The sequence below is a fragment of the Gavialis gangeticus genome, unplaced genomic scaffold, assembly GCF_001723915.1.
Source record: "Gavialis gangeticus isolate Ggan-Ray unplaced genomic scaffold, GavGan_comp1, whole genome shotgun sequence".
Taxonomy (NCBI): domain Eukaryota; kingdom Metazoa; phylum Chordata; order Crocodylia; family Gavialidae; genus Gavialis; species Gavialis gangeticus.
The window spans coordinates 51,234,372-51,250,848 of NW_017729029.1; the positions used below are offsets into that span (position 1 = coordinate 51,234,372).

The 16,477-nt window shown below is 43.2% G+C and overlaps 1 protein-coding gene across 2 annotated transcripts in view; it reads left to right on the forward strand.

The window, feature by feature from the left end:
* The window catches only part of TENM1 (teneurin transmembrane protein 1), a 490,026-nt gene that overhangs the window by 376,392 nt on the left and 97,157 nt on the right, over positions 1-16,477 (forward strand). For both annotated transcript variants that reach the window (XM_019521566.1, XM_019521567.1), the window contains one exon: positions 6,942-7,096. In XM_019521566.1, coding sequence (XP_019377111.1) covers positions 6,942-7,096 — 155 coding nt within the window. The remainder of the gene's footprint in view (positions 1-6,941; positions 7,097-16,477) is intronic.

A 16,477-nucleotide genomic window follows, 5' to 3' on the forward strand; every position in this document is an offset into this window, starting at 1 on the left:
CCAGCCATTTGCTGCATCCGCATGTGGGGTAAGCAAGGGTGAGACTCTCACCCCCAGACCTCAGTGATATGGATGAGCTTATATTCTGTGTGTGGAAGAAGCTGCCCAAACTGCTTTTTTCATTCTGAATCTAAAGGCAGGCCCCATTTGTCTTTGCAGCCAGAGCATTTTTAACACATCGGTTCCTTTTCCAACTTCTGCTGTGACTGAAGAACAATTGAAAGTGTCCTGCTGTATCCACAGCTATGAGGAACTGATCCTGTGTTGCATTACACTGTACGTCTTCAAAGGATGACAGGGGAGCTTTTAGAGTGCAGAAATATGAAAATGTCGTGCAAGAGACAGCCACTGGAGCTTCTAGTGATCCAGCATCTAATAATGAATACATGGGGGAGATTTAGATAGTCATCTATATTTTCCTGTTTCTTATTTTTCTCTTATCTGTTGTACCTTGTCAACGGATGTATTATCTGCTGCGTTCTTGCCAACAAGAAATCCTGAAATGTTGGGGCACCTTATCAGCAGCCAGGCAGGAGTTGGCTTAGTTTGAATTTATACATAAGACTAGAGGGATTTTTCCCCCCTCCTGTATAAAAGCAATCACACAGCAGTAAACATTGTATCTATCTATATGCACCTCTTTGATGAGCATACATAAAGCTGATACTTGTAGGAGATTTAGTTTGTTATTGGGCAGAGCCCAGATAGGAAAGATACCAAGTTGAACAAATAAGTGTATGCATACAGCTCCCTGAATAAAGTGGTTGAAATAATACCGGAAGTGTTAAGTGTCCGAATTGGACTGCGTTTGACAGGTTGGATTTGCAGAACCGGGCGTGTGTGCATGTGCATGCACGTACTACACAGTTTTGACCTTGGTAACACTGTTTGAATCTTCAAGGCCAGGCCTCATCTCTGCTGTATCAAATACATACATACCTTCCTCTCGCATTCAATATTCATGTTTTCCTTTTCCCGCCTGTATTATTATGGCCATGACTTGTTGGGCCAGATCCCTCAGCGGGTCTAAACTGGTGTAGTTCTGCTGAAATCTGTATCTGTGCATCGGTTTTCAGCAGCTGCGGATCTAGCCTTCTGGCTGTATCACATACACAGACAATTCCTATTCTCCATTTAGGGCCTCATTTTCTATGTGCCTTTGGCTGCTATTCCAAACCCATCTCTACAGACCTCATATACCCAGATGGGTATAAGAAAGAAAACAGATACCTTTCTTTATTTTAACATGTACCTCCTACCATTTCTGCAGAGTATGCAGTGCTAACTGGAAAGACTACCAACGGAGTGACTTGTATAGCACCATTAGGAATTCACAAGCTTTAGTATAACTAAATTATTGAAGACATTATCTTGGCCTCTTCTGTATAGCCAGCTTGCATCTACTTCTACCGCACTCAGTGCAACGCAGATAGACTGCATTCTGCTAATGGCTGAGGACCAAGAGGTGTATTCTCAACATTACGGGTTCTGTGGATTTCTTATGCAGTCCATATTAAAAATCCACTCTCAGCTGCACAGTTGAATGACTCTATTATTTCACTGCTGTATAATTTTGGACTTTTATATAAATCGATGCCACACAGCCAATACAACCATCTGCTCACAGAGACATTGCTTGAAACTGAAGATGTATTTGCCCTAGTGATAGATTCTGCCTTTGTGGTATCCATGGCACGGCGCCTGTCTACACTTGTATCACTCAGATGAGCTAAATATCCAGCAGAGCAGCAAAGGGCAGGGGCCAAGACCAGAAATTATATCAAGAGGTAAAATCTATCTATCTATCTATCTATCTATCTATCTATCTATCTATCTATATATATATATGTATAGGGTCTCCCTGGCACCACACAGTGGAGTTAGGATCCACTGACCTGATCTAACACGCAACTATGTTGGCATAAATTAAGGAGGGCATATGCCCAAAAATTCACTCCCACGTCAGAACTCTAAAATGTCAGTTGTTAATTAAATTAATTTGCCTCTTAGAACCACAACAAAAGCCTGTGACAGAGAAAGGTTTGTGATCTACAAAGAAAGAGTGAGAGGGGAGGGAACTTCATTGACATGAGCTCTTCCACCTTCACCAGGCCATGGGAGCGACATCAAACCATCCCTCCGGCCCCTCGCTAATCAAGCCATTGCAGATTGCACATGGGCAGATAGCCAAATCACAAATCCTACCCAAACTTAATTATGGGTCACATTTTAACCCTTCATAAATTCTTGTTTAATAAACCACCATAGGGCTCTGAAAAACATGCTTATTTGGTTAAAAGTCAGAATCTTTCCAGTGTGTATTTTAATTTATTTTCCTCTATAACATGAATGCCCTTAGGAATGCTATATGGAGAGACACTGTCCAATTTGCATGTTAATTACTTTTTAACATAGTCATTAATACCCAGGCTGGATTTGTTGTGGGGGGGTGGGGGAGGGGAGATGGTTGTATGCATGCATACAACTCTATTAATACCTGTAGAACAACATGCAGTCCCACAAGAAGCACACTACTTTTTACCAGCATCTCGTGTTTGAATGAGACTGTATAAGTTTAATGCTGTTTAATTGTAATGGTGTTTTTCATCAGAAAAAGAGATCCAAGTCTTTCAGCCTTCACCCTGACCATTTCAGTCTGGATAACTGCAAGGCTCTGCCCCAAGTGGATGAGTGGCCTATTTTACAAGTGATAGGCCTAATCCTTCCATGATTAAGCAGCTACCCTGCACCTTATGCTATGGAGGTAGGAGTTCTTGATGCCTGGCACTAGTTCTCTCCGTCTCATCTCAACAGAGTGACCTTTGCTCTGTTCTCTATTTCTTCTTCCAGTGCTCCAGATCCCTCTTCCGTCGCTCCTAGACGTGCTGGGCCATCAGCATGCACTGTAAGCTTAAGAGAGAAGGGGAATAAGAGCACTCCCAACGAAGAGCTCTGAGGAATGAGAACCCCATCCCACCTCTATTACAGGAGCACAACCTGGCCTCCAGCTCAGGCTCTGCTGTTCAGCAGCCTTTACAGTGCACACAGGCTCAGCAGCTTGCTGTTTATAATACATGCTTACTATCTTCCGTTACCGGGAACAGGCTTATTGATCTTCTCTTGACTTTTGGTTTAGAAGTGAGAAGTACAGGCCCTTCAAGGTACAGGTACTTCAAGAAGTACACCGAGCTGGCACTTGTAGGTCTAGGCTCCTCCTGGTGGAAATTCACTGGCTTCCTGGCTGGGATGCCTCAGCTGTTTTAAGGCTCTGGAGTTTGAAGAGATCCCACTGCTGTAGAGATCCCCTGTCCCTCCCCCACCATGTAGCCTTTCCTTCTGAGAACTGAAACACACGGTGAAACTGCCCATCCTCCCCAGCTCAAGAACTGACTTCATAGATCCACAGTTAAACACATCCTCTCCCACAACTCACCCCTGAAGGTTTGAGCCTTCTGGTTTAATAGCCAGTTTGCTCAGAAGTATGTTTGATGCAAAGAGACACCTAGATATGGGCTTTGCATATAATGACTCGGCACACCATGGCTAGAGGCAAAAATTCTGGTGGACGATAGATCTCTTTTATTGGATCAGCTGCTCCAATAGGAAATCATTCACAAGAATTCTTTTCTCTCTCATATCTCATCTGGACCCATAGGTACAGGGAGAAAATATTATTGGTCGGGGGGCCAGAGTACACACACACATACACCCCCCATACCAGATAAGTCTGTAGTGGACCCCAGGCCGGGTTGTGGGACAGTCGGAACCCAGGCAGCTCATCCGGGGGGGTCCTGCTGCTGCCTGCACCCTGGGAGAGACATGGGGGGGCACATGCCCCCAAGATTTGTGCGTGGGACAGAGATGGGCTGCTGCTGTGGGCTGGGGCTCTGTGCCCTGCTGCTGTTGCCGTTGCCTCAAGAGCCGCACGCAATGCCACATGCTTGCTGGGGCCAGGCAGGCCGGGGATGGCATGTAGTATATTGTGTGGCTCTCAAGGCAACACCAGCACTGTGCAGAGCCCTGCCCATTCTGTTGCCCCTCGCTCCCAAGCCACAGCATCCCTTCCCCCACCAGCCCTGCCACTGTCCCTCACTCCTGACCCACAGACCCCAGGCCTGCCAGTGCCCCTCGCTCCCAAACTGCAGTACCCTGCCCCCCCTGGGCCATGCTGGTTCCCCTCACTCCTGACTAGCAGCCCCTTGCTCCCTCACAGCCCTGCTGGTGCCCCTCACTCCTGACCTGCAGACCCCTGCTCCTAACAGCCCCACCAGAGGGGCCCCAGCTGCCCCTGTCCTGACTAGGCTGGAGTGCAGTGGCTTGGAGCAAGTCCAGCTCCAGAGCAGGCTGGAAAGAAGAGGAGGGAAGGCTTGTGGCACCCTCCACCCTAGGCTTGGGGCTGCCACACCACACCAGGAAGCCTGGCCATGGGCCACCTTCCCCTCTCCCCTGCATCATCTGGCCACTCTGCCCCTGCAAGCACGGACACCGGCCCCTGTGCTGCTGGCTTGGCCATGGCCCTTAAAAGGCCCCTTCATCCACTGGAAGGGGCAGATACCCCCTGCCCTGCTGCAGCCCCGGCTACCCCCCAACCTAGACTTACCTGGCTGCAGCTTCTGGGGTGAGTGGAGGTGTACTTACCTGCCTGCAGCTTCCTGCCTACAATTGCCCCTCCCCCTGATCCCACCTGCAGAGTAAAGCAAAAAACCCAGACATTTTCTCAAATAAATTTGACAAATCCACCTGAATAGAGATAGGAGGACTCAAAAAAAGGACATGGTTACCCCGCCTAGGTGTATGGTAACCCTAGCCAGGCTGTGATCCAGCTTAGCAGTTTCTTCTCTTAGGTGACCTCCAATGAGCTCCAAAAGGTGACTCTTCCAGGTGATTTCATTACTAGGCAGTCTCTCTCCTGATGGACCTTTTCTCCTGGCTAGCATCTAACCCACTGTTTTAAGCAATTACATGTCAATGTAAGAGCACTTAAGTCAAAGACTGTCTACTGTAAACCCTGTGCTAATAATTTCTAGAGGAAATTTAGTCCAAGAGGGAAGTAAAATGGCAGCAGAAATTAAAGAGTATTCTGACAGTCAAACTGGATTTTGCAAGACTGACAGGTAGATGCAGGATTCATTACCTGGGAGAGAGGACCATTGGGTTCTGATCCCCTCACTAAAGGTTGCTTGGAGGGGTGCTGCTTGTTTGCTTTTACCATCTTCTTAATGTAGGTTGCATAAACTGCCTTTAAGTGGAATGCATTTTGGGAGCAGAGTCTCTCCATCCATCCAGCGTTAGGGCACTCCTTTACAAAGTATGAGATGTAGCTATGAACCTCTGCAGGTTGAGGAGGGAATTGACTCTGGGTCTGCCACCCCCTATGCCAAGGACGGGCAATGATTTCAGGTGAAGGGCTGCTTACCAAGTTTTGGCAAGCTGTTGAAGGCTGCATTTTCCTCTCCAGTGCAGGGAAGCAGGAACAGCCCCACGGTCCCAGGCCAGAAGCCTCTGCTAGCTAGGGGCTTCTGGTTGGGGGGGAAGGGCTGGGGGGGCCTTGCTGCTGGGTCCTGCCACTAGCTTCCCCTGGGTACTAATGCCCTTGGCTCCTGTCAACTTTGACAGGCAGCCAGGATCAAATAAATATTAATTTTCTACTTTTGGGGGGGCCCCCGCGGGCCAGATAGAATGGCCTGGTGACCCGGATCTGGGCCCCAGGCTGTATTTTGCCTAGCCCTGCCCTATGCTCTAACTACTTGGCAAACCTATAAAAAGCAAACCATGCTACACCCACCCCTTCCTGGGGTTTTGTTTTTTTTTTTTATTTTGGGGGGGTTTTTTTAAGAAAGCAATGAGGAACCTGCTTTTGTCCACATCTGTTTGGTGTGCGCTGAGAAAGGTTAGGACACTATAAACATAACCAGTGACAGCCTAGGGCAAGACATGTTCTGTTCCAAAGAGGAAAGTTTCCAATGTAAGAAAACAACATAGAAAAGCATAACATGTTTCTGTCTTCTCAGAGAAGCAAACAGTTGTGTGATGTCTTAAAGTGGATCTGTTTTGTTCTGTCAAAGCACATACAGCCTTGTGTCATGATAAATTTAGGGGACAAAACCATGAGCCATGTAAATCGGTGACTAAACCCTCTGTTCATACCTGATGTGTTCCCTTTGTAGCTAGCATGATATAAATTCATTTTTAAAGCTGCTTGCAGAGCAGATGCTACAACTGTAAAGTTATAGTTGGGAAAACTGCAAAAAAAGGGTAAACCAAAAACATGAGACTTCCACAAAACCTGATATGAAGAGCAGAGCATTTTCTTGTTATTTTCTGTAATTCACTAAAAAGGATTTACATGGCATGCAGCAGAAGAAAGCCTAGCATATTCCTGTTGAAGGCAGGATGGCTTGGTTACTCAGATGCTGGACCTAAGCTCGTGACATCCAGTTTGAATGACCAGCTCTTTCTGCATGTCTTCAGGCAAACCACTTACTTACTGTCTTTCTGCTTCAGTTCCCATCTCTAATATAAGAATAATATTAAATATTCCCTTCTCTCAGCCTTCATCTTACGCCTGTTAGATTGTACACTCTCAAGGCAGGGATTGTCTCTTACTGTTTTTATAGGCTGTGCCTGGAACAGTGAGGAGGCCCTGATCTTGCCTGGGATCTCTAGCTGTTCCTGTAATACACACAATACACTATAATAATAACAGTTCTGTTAGTGCATGAGAAACAAAAAGTGAAACTAATTTTAATCAAATACAAATTTAAGTTAAAGTAGCCAGGCTATTTCCTTGGTCTTGATGAGTGAAATTAACAGGGGGCAGGGGGGATCTTTTGCTTGTCTTGATCTGAGGCAATGGTATTAACACAGGGGAGGAAACAGTTATATTCATTTTTATCTTGACAGAGCTAGTATTAATGCTTTCTTTTACCGTATCCCAACAGGTATCACTGTGGATAAATATGGATTCATCTACTTTGTTGATGGTACCATGATTCGGAAAATTGATGAGAATGGTGTGATCACAACAATAATTGGTTCAAATGGTCTCACATCAACACAACCGTTGAGCTGTGACTCCGGAATGGATATCACTCAGGTAGACACTTGCATTGTTACTGTTCAGCACATCATAGAAATGGATAACTATTTTCTCCTGAAGAAATTAGGCATAAAAGGTACCCAGTGAATCAGTTAACACTGAATGGCATAAGCTTTCACCCATATTTTCTAACACAGCAGTTGTCTGTGGTAGTGTAGAAAGCATCCATTGAAATTATTATTATAAAGTTAAGTTAAGCAACGAGCTATGGCGCTATAGCATCTAAAAACTGCCTGCTGCTGGGACTGCACAGTACCAATGGGTACTGCATGGTCATTTAGTACTTGCTAAATGACCATACAGTACCTAATGTGCAGTCGGGGGCACATGTCAACGTGCCCACTGAAGAGCATTGCTGGAAGTAGTTGCAAAATAGCAGTATGATAGAGAATAGAGAAGCTGCAGCCTATTTGGAACAATTTTCAGAGTGCTTTTCAGGTCTTTTTCCAAGGACAATGTAACACAAATTAAAGAGACGCGCACACTTTTTCCCCTATCCAATCTGTTTTTTAAAAAGCTAGAAAGAAAACAAAAAAATAGAATATTGAATACTTAATGGGTAGCAGCTCTAAAAGCTATTTGGTGCCGCTCAGGGTGTGCTTATTCAGTAGTGGCTGCGAAATGAAGTGAAAGTTTGTTGGCTTCAGACAGACATGAAGGGATTTCAAGTAACTCAGTGCAATTGCTTTATGGGTTATGAGTGCTGTTGTTCTTGTTGCTGTTTTCCCCATCTATTTTAATGCTCTGCCATTGAAAACCACAATTGAAATATGCTAAGTTCATCAGATCTAAGCTGTGTCTAATTTCTAACAGGAATTTTAATGGTAAGAAGTTGGCTTGAGGCTGATAGGAGCTTCATGTATGTAAAGGATGTGGGATTGGTGTCCTTGTTTGTGCACACTAAGCTTTACTGTGAAGCCACAATGGTGTCCCAGAGGGAAAGGACTTAAGCACCTGATTGCCACTATCAGTAAAGTGTAATGCCATAAGTTTTGTATGTATTATTATTGGAGCAGAGATTGGAGCCCAGGTCTCCTTTCTCCCAAGTGAGCTGGACTAACGAGTCATTCTCTCTGGTCCAGTCAATAATTATTCCACACAAAGCAGAGTAGCTTGAATATACAAGTTGATAACAGCCCTCCCAACAATCCCTTATAGGCTGGTGGGTAAACCCAGAGGCATAACAAGCAGTTTTTGCACACTGGGAAGCAATGCAGACAGCGCAGTGGTAGTGGCTTGACCAGTCACAGCAGTCTTGCAACCCTTTTAAATAGGTGTCCAAGGCTGGTGTCCACGTCCATACTCTTACATACACTACTGCTTAAGCCTGGATATTAAGTAAGAGTATGGATTCAAAAAGGAAGGGAAGGGAGTTGAATCAGATCCTCAAATATCCTGTGATTGCTAAATTAGTGGGTAAAAGTGTTGCCTCTACCCTTACCAAGTCCTTCAGTTGTCTTTCATGGAAAAACACTGGCCCAGGCATCTCACTCCAAAAGAAAGCACAGTCCTGTGAATCCCAATGCCAAGAGAGGCACTACCATCCAAGCCAAAAGTTAGACACTAGAGTGGGCTTGGAGCATTTTCACTCTTTCCTACTAGCTAGAACGTGAAGCAGTGTTAAAGTCAGAGTGTGCTGTGAGAAGTTGTACATTAAGGGTTAATACAGTTTCTTGCCTGCATGCCTGACTTGCCACTAGAGGTCTGGCAAGCAGGGACATGGCTGGGAGCCAGGACACCTGGGCTCTATCCCTGCTTGGAGAAGCGGGGGCGGGCATGAGCAGTGCATCCTGGGATATTGGAAGATTGCAGATTGCTCATTTTATTTCCTTAGAGCTGACTGAAGCTACCCTTACATGAGCTAGGTAGTACAACCTAGATATAACCCTCACCTGAAGCAGTGTAATTTTGAATTGTTCAGAGAACACTTAGCACAAGTTAATGAGCTTTAATGTGCATATGCTTATGTTTTCAATGTTGTTGGTATGGTGTAAGTGTAATGTATAACTTCACTCTAACTTTCCTAACTCAGGGCTATAGACAGTATACCTAAAAGATAAGCTTCACTCTGCTTAAGTCCTTTTGTGAGTTTACCTCTGCTTATGGCTGAAAAACCCATGTAAAGACGAGAAAACAGTCTTCCAAACCAGAGCTCTTGCTATACCAAGGGAAGGTTTTGCTCTCACTAAACACAGAAGTGTCAGGGTTCCTTCTACAAAACTGGTGGATGTCCCAAGATGCACAGGGACTTTCTGTTACCTCTGGAGTCCCAGGCCTTTGCATACCTGCCTCTGCCTCACCTTTGCAAAGGCAGGGGTGGAAGTCAGGCAGATATTGGCTGCCATCTCCATGACTACACAGTAGCAGTCAAGAAACAAGATCTTTGGGGAGTTAATGCTGCCTGGAGCATATTTTAGCCGCTCCTTGGATACATATAACAACTGCCTGCAGCACAGGTGTAGCATTAGCTACCAGATGAGATATCTCTGAGGTGTAGGGAATCATAGCAGGCAGAAAGCCAGCTCCCTGGGCACCTCGTTTCCCCACCCTGGATCTGGAGCTGTGTGAATAATGGATTGATTGAAAGATAAATAGATGATTGTTTCAGGTCGACCTAGGATGAAAATGTTGCAGAAAAATAAGTCATTTCAGGTCAGACAAAATGTTTTCCTTGATATGAAGTGTTGCTTGGGAGTTTTGATCCTTTTAAGACTTTTCTTAATTTAAATTTAAAATGCTGTTTCAAAATGAACAATCACAAAGTTTAATCTTGAAAAAGTGGAGACAAAATGTTTTGTTTGTTCAAGAATATATTACATGGCCAAAACTGTTTGCCAGGTTTTACCCATGTTTATGAATGTTTTGTTCTGCCAAAATCACATTCCATGGAGGATAAATCGTTTGCCAAAAAAGTCACTCGGGTCCATCTGGCTCTAGGTGGAGCCCCAGCCCAATGGAGCTCAGGCGGAGGGGACCGCTACAAAATCCCGAGTAGGAAAAAGCACTCCACGGTGCTCGCTGCTTTCTGTTCTGTGCTCAGCCCCCGCATTCAAACAGATTTAGCTCCTTTCCTTTTTTTGGAAGCAGAAGGGAAGACGACTTTCAGGAAATAAATCCAGCAGGTTCCAGGTGATATTATAGAGAATCTGTGTGGATGGGGGAGTTCCTCACCGCATGTTTATCGTCACATCATTTTTCAATAGCTACAACTATATACAGGCTTTTTGCACAGACTGGGACAAATTTAAGATAAATGGAGACTGGGTCCCCATAAATATTCCAGACATTGGTAAGAAATGGTGGAGCCCCATAGGTATCTTATTTAGAAAAAGTAAAATCTTATTCATAAAAAGTAAGCAGGAGATCTCAGCCTTTTTTTTTTTCCCCTTTTTCAACCACCAAAGTGAAATCTTGAATGAAACTAAAATTGAAAGTATCCAAATTAAAACACATTCTGTAAGTGCTATATCAAATCATAGATCAAAAAAACCCTGCAAACTGTATGTGCAGGGTTATGGAAGTGTCCCTTGCTTTTTTACAACTCATCACATTCATTTTCTCACAATATAGAGCCAAATAGTCTGTTAAATGAATGCAGCAAACTAAAAGTTCTGTCAGGCTATTGAACCAAATTCTACTTTCAGTCATGCTGGTGTACTCAGGAAATTATATGGAATAATTAAACCCCATTTATGTCATGTAAGTTATTCTTGAATTATAACAGTGCAACTGAGAGAAGGATTTTGTCTCCTTAATCGCAACCTTCTCTCGGATACATCCTTGCAACTCCATTGACTCTTATGAGGTGACATAGGTACAACACACAGCAGAATTTGGCCCATCAACTACCTTAAATTGCCTTTGGCTATATCTCAAATTGCATTTACATCAAGAGCGTGTGGTTTGTTCACAAACCGTGTGTTTAGAGGAACTTATGAAATAGGTTAATAAAATCAACTCTAGAAGCTAAATTTGCTCTGACAATAAAATCAACGACTTGTTCAAAATCAATATTTTTTTGATTTACTGAAATACAAAACAGTATCCTTGGAATAAACACTTGGTATAACTGCCCATTGCACAGACCTCTGTAAATGACTAGAGCTTTCACTTTAATAGGTGAGTTTATTAGGAAAGGGTTGAGTCATTTATTTCAATACCGGTTTTGACAGAAACACGTCTTATAGATCACTGAGTACTTGTTTCTTACTACCATCTCATACTGACCATAGCATTATTATTCTGCATTTGTAAGGAAAAAGAAAGCTTGGGTTGAGCAGATTGAATGGTGTAATGATAAATAAATAAACAGTTGCTAGTTAATCACTTCCATTTTCCCCTGACATTGTTATTCTGGGTTTGTAAGGAAGAGGAGATTCAACTGAGCCAATCATATGGCGCTGTGGATTCGATAGCCTCTTCTCTTTGCAGAACTTGGTTGATCACAACACAAGACAAATCACTTTAGCTTTCTTAGTCTAGTTATTAAAGGCAGCCTCTAAAAAAGCTTAGGACGAGGTAGTCATGTGATCAGCACCCCCAGTTGGAAACAGTACATCCAAGGATATCTGCCAGATTGTCTAAAGTGATCAGCAGCTTTCACTGCAATGCTAGTGGTAAGATTTTTCAAATGAGCCCAATGCGCTGGATTAATCTGAACACCTGCGTGTATAATTTGGTGCATAATTGAGAGCTGAGCTTTGTTGAAAACCTTGCTCCAATGGGAGATGCTATCTACATTTGACAATTTGGCTCTAATTGGCCTTTTTCTAATAGCAGAAGATATTGCAGTTAGAGCACTGCTTCTGAAAAGTCTGGATTTTAAGCATCAGAAATGTTCCTGATTACACCTGAAGCACATCAGATGAGCTAATTGGGGAAGATTTATATATGCGATTCTGCTTTCACTTACACCTGTGTTACATGGTTATAATTCAGCATAATTACTGCTGATTTACACCAGCATATATGAAAGACCCCCATCTCGTACTTGAATATGGCTAATATTCATACTTAAGAAAGGTAATGCATGAAAGAATGAGGTAAGAAGAGCTGGCTGGGAGTTTTCTAATAAGGAGACTTTGGCAGAAAAAGACAAACCATTGAAATCAAAACGTGTGAGAACGTACATCCCCATTTTGAGGATGAGTTGGGAGACCAGTCTGATACACCTATGTGGAGGTCAGTTAACCCCAGTAATTACAAATGCCAAAGACAATAGAAAATCATGACCAAGATTTTTTCCTTAGCCATGGCCTTGCCCCCAGAGCGCTGTCTGCCGCAGTAGTCAAGACTCGATGCCACAACAATAGCCAGTGACTGATTGATGGTATTAATAACTGTCACGGCTGTGCTCCAAAATGAAAGTTCTGATTTGAAGACTTTTTCTTGACATTTGCACTTCATCACCCTTTGTTCAGCAGCTCTCCCCTCGATGGAGTCCATATATATTCTGTTGCTTCATGTAAAAATTCAAAGTGACACTGTAAAATATTGTGCTCCTTCATAAAAATGGGACAATTTTACTTTGGTTGACATGCTGCTCACATAGGTCAAAGCAAAGGATGCATTCTGGAATGATGAGCAAGGAGGAGAGGAGATGTCAGGATGTGGACGTATTCTTTGGATGCATTTCAAACCTTGAGTACCCCACTGGGAAGGATTTGGGGGGTGGGGGGAGGGTTTCTCAATGGCCAGAGGGAAATTTCTTGCTAACGCAGGTATTCTATTTGCAATAGTGAAGTGAGAGCAAAATGTTGGAAAGTAAAAGTAAAGGTGAGGGCATTGATTTACAATCTTAAGACTTCACAAAAGCATACACTGGCTTCGCCCTTACAATCAGAAAGGCTGCGAGCAATCCCCTACCTCACGTCTGTAAAGGGACGGTTTGATTAAATATATATGTTTGAAGACCTTTTGAGGAACCTGGGAAGCTTGCCAAATGCTGTGGCCTCACTTGAAAGCAGATGTGAGGGCCTGCTGGCCAAAACAAACAAAGTGCACACATGACTTCAGAGCAAGGTGCATTTGGATGCAATAAATGATCATGTGAAGGACAAAGGAAAGATCCCACAAATATGAGAAAAAGAGAGAGATGTGATATAGGCACTAATTTGATTTGAAAACAGAATTGTGAACCATGTTGAGGATGGAACAAAGCAGGAAGCTGCAGGATCACGGTCATAACACTGAACCATTTAATGAATTTGTTTTGCAAACTGAAAGAAGACACGGCATCCCTTGAGAGAGACATTCTGGTACTTGTGAGGCTAAAACCCTTTTTGTTAAACTTAGTGGAACCACTCTTATTTACAACAGCTGTGCGGTGTGCATTAACAGCAAAGACACTTGTGCCATTAAAAATCCTTCATCTGCTGGGATACAGCTCTGTGCCTCCCTGTTTAGAAAACATCAGTGTAAAAAACCCAAGGCACTGAACACATCTATTTGGAGGAAGTATGGAGAAAGAGACCAATCTGTTTTTAACCAGCATTTCCCTGTATTATGTATCTCTGTTAAAATTAAGTAATGATACCGATAGCATCAACTTGGTCATTTAACTTCTCTGAGCAATGGTAATTTAGGAAACACCCCAAAATACATGCTGCACCCCGCAGGTGCTCCAAACTGCTTTTTAACCATACAAGTTACATTTTGCAGTAGACACTCTATTTTCAAATTGTGCTGGAGACCTTTTCCCCCATCCAAATAGTTTTGTTTGCAAGGGAGCAAACCATGCAAAAGTCCACCTACACCTTCTTGTTATTTTTAGCCTTCCATCCATGTGGAGCTTTTGATATGTTAGTCTAGTCGTGTTTAGCGAACAACGCTGTAAACATTCTGCGTCTCTCAGCACCATTTTGTGGGTATTTGCAGAAAGACGATTGCTGCACTTATTCTTGAAATCAATAAGCAAAACAAAAAGTCCACCATGCAAGAAAAATGGGCCTTGTTCCTAGCCCCATTGCAACATCTTCTATAAAGGAGACCTACTGCTTAAGGAAAAAGATGTGTCTATTATTGTTCCAAATTATGATGTATGAAGCCCTGAACATTGTATTTTTCTTTCACAACCAAAGGTTATTCTCTGCTTGGTTTCACCTGGCTACTTGATTTCAGGTCCTTTCTTCCCCATTTGGTTGGAGCTCCTGGGGTAGTTCACTGGGATTGCTGTCCTAGGCCCAATTAAATTGATGAAATCACCTTAGGTGATTTCTCAGCCCTTAACTGAAAGGCCCCTGGGTAGGAAATCTTTAATAGTCACTTTACAAAGTGAAGGTGCACACATTGAATAGATGTCAACAAAAGCATTTTAAGCCTTAATACAAGTCAGATTTCTTCCCATTTAAGCGTTATTCTTTTGGCATATCTGCATAGTATATACCTGCTATGTATTTCATTAGGCATTTTTAAACTTTCAGGGGAGTCACTTATAGCCATATTTTGAATGCAAAAACTAGTAGAAGCAGCCTTTTTAAGGTCTAAGGAACCAGCTACAGGCCTCATCTGTATAACATAGAAAGAAGGAAAAGGACGTCATCCTTTTTTAAATAAGTAACTCTTAATTATAGCTGAGAGAACGCCGAGCCTCACAGGATCAGGCCCTTAAACAGCAATAATGACAGTGGGTCTCCTGCAATAATCTCAGCTACATGCCTTGTGATTTTAGAATATAAAGCAAAAAGAACGAAGGTTTCATCAGAGCTAATTTCACTGGAATCAGATGATCCTGTCACCAAATGTGAGGTGCCATTCACGGACATGCCAGATGTGGCTTGGTGTCATTCCTAAAGAACCACAGTTCTTCTTTCAAAGCCTCAAGTGATTTTTTTTCATATATGTACTAGTCACATGCAAAATAATTTATTTCAGTTATCCGCTGTAAATAATATATTACTGCTGAATAAAACACTCTCTCTCAATTTTAATCTAATCTTTTAGAAATTACATTTCTCTTTTTCCATGTTGTTTGTTGATGACATAGTTGCCCTTCGCCTTCTCCATGAAAGAAAGATCCGTGACAGACATAATTTACTAAATATAAAGTAATTTTTTTCCTGTTGTACATAAATAGATGTAAAATGTTAAAAAAAAAATCTGAACATCAGTTGTTCCTACAGACTATAAGTACTGATAATTGGCAGAATAGATGATTGTGCTTGCTGCTTTTACACCAAATGGAAAAATAATATTTTTTGCCATGACCTCTACAAAGGAAACCTGCTAGATTTCTGATTCATCTTTTTCAGTCTGTCATAGGTGGGTCTGCCTAGATAGAGGAGCTGATAATGCAGAGCATGTACAGACACACACACAGCCTGATTCAGTGGATCCATTGGGTTTACTGGGCCAGATCTCTCTCAGGTCATCATCAGGGCCAAGAATTATTAATTCTGTGCACTTGGCACTTCTGTTTTCCATTCTGCAGCCCAGCTGCATCCTCTTGCATCCAGCTGAGCTGCACGGTAGTTCCTTTTTTTGCCCACTAAGGATCCTTAGTTGTTCCTCTGTGCTCGTTCTCATCTATTTACCTTTGAATCACACAGCACCTATACACGTGCCTGACGTCTGCTCCAGCGTGCTAATTAGCATGTGTCGGAGCAGACTTGATTAATCAAGTCTACTGGAGCGAGCTAATTAGCATGCTTCAGCAGCCTCCGCATCATGTGTATTGAGTGTCCCCGTGCTTCAAAATGGTGGCAGGGGTGCTTTAAATAAAGCTTGTCAAAAGCTGCGTATATAAAGCTCTAATTAAAATGCTCCCCCTACCTCCACACTGCAGCATGTGTAACGATGCCTATAGAGTCAGAAAACTAGGGTTGAAAGGGACCTCAGGAGGCCATCTGGTCCAACCCCTTGCTCAAAGCAGAACTATCCCCAACTACATCATCCCATCCAAGGCAAAAACCTCCATCTTGCTGCTTCCCCTTTTGCATCTAAGTAGAGGCAGATCAGATGATCAAATTATAGAAGACGGGAGGCTTGCAGGCAAAAAGAGTGGCTTCAGATTCCTCTCAGGTGCTCCCCACTGAGACCAAAGCCAGACTCCCAACTGCCAACCAATGCTCCTGTCTACCACGTTCTTCTACAATAGCATCCAGCTATCCCAACTGTCCTGAAACAGTGAGCTCCAAATTACGTTTGCTTTGTGCCTTTGCAGGCTGCAGCCCTGCATAAGAAGCAGATGAAAAGCTTCCAGGATAGGCAGCCATATTAATAGGAAGATCACCTGCTGCCACAGAATCCAGTGCTGAGTGTCCCAGACCCACCAGAAACATCAAAGATTTTAACTGGGGACAGCCAGAGAGATAGGAAAAAACAGCAGGACAACACCAGCACCCAAGACAGATGGCTTGCTGCCAGAGAAACAGAGCCGCT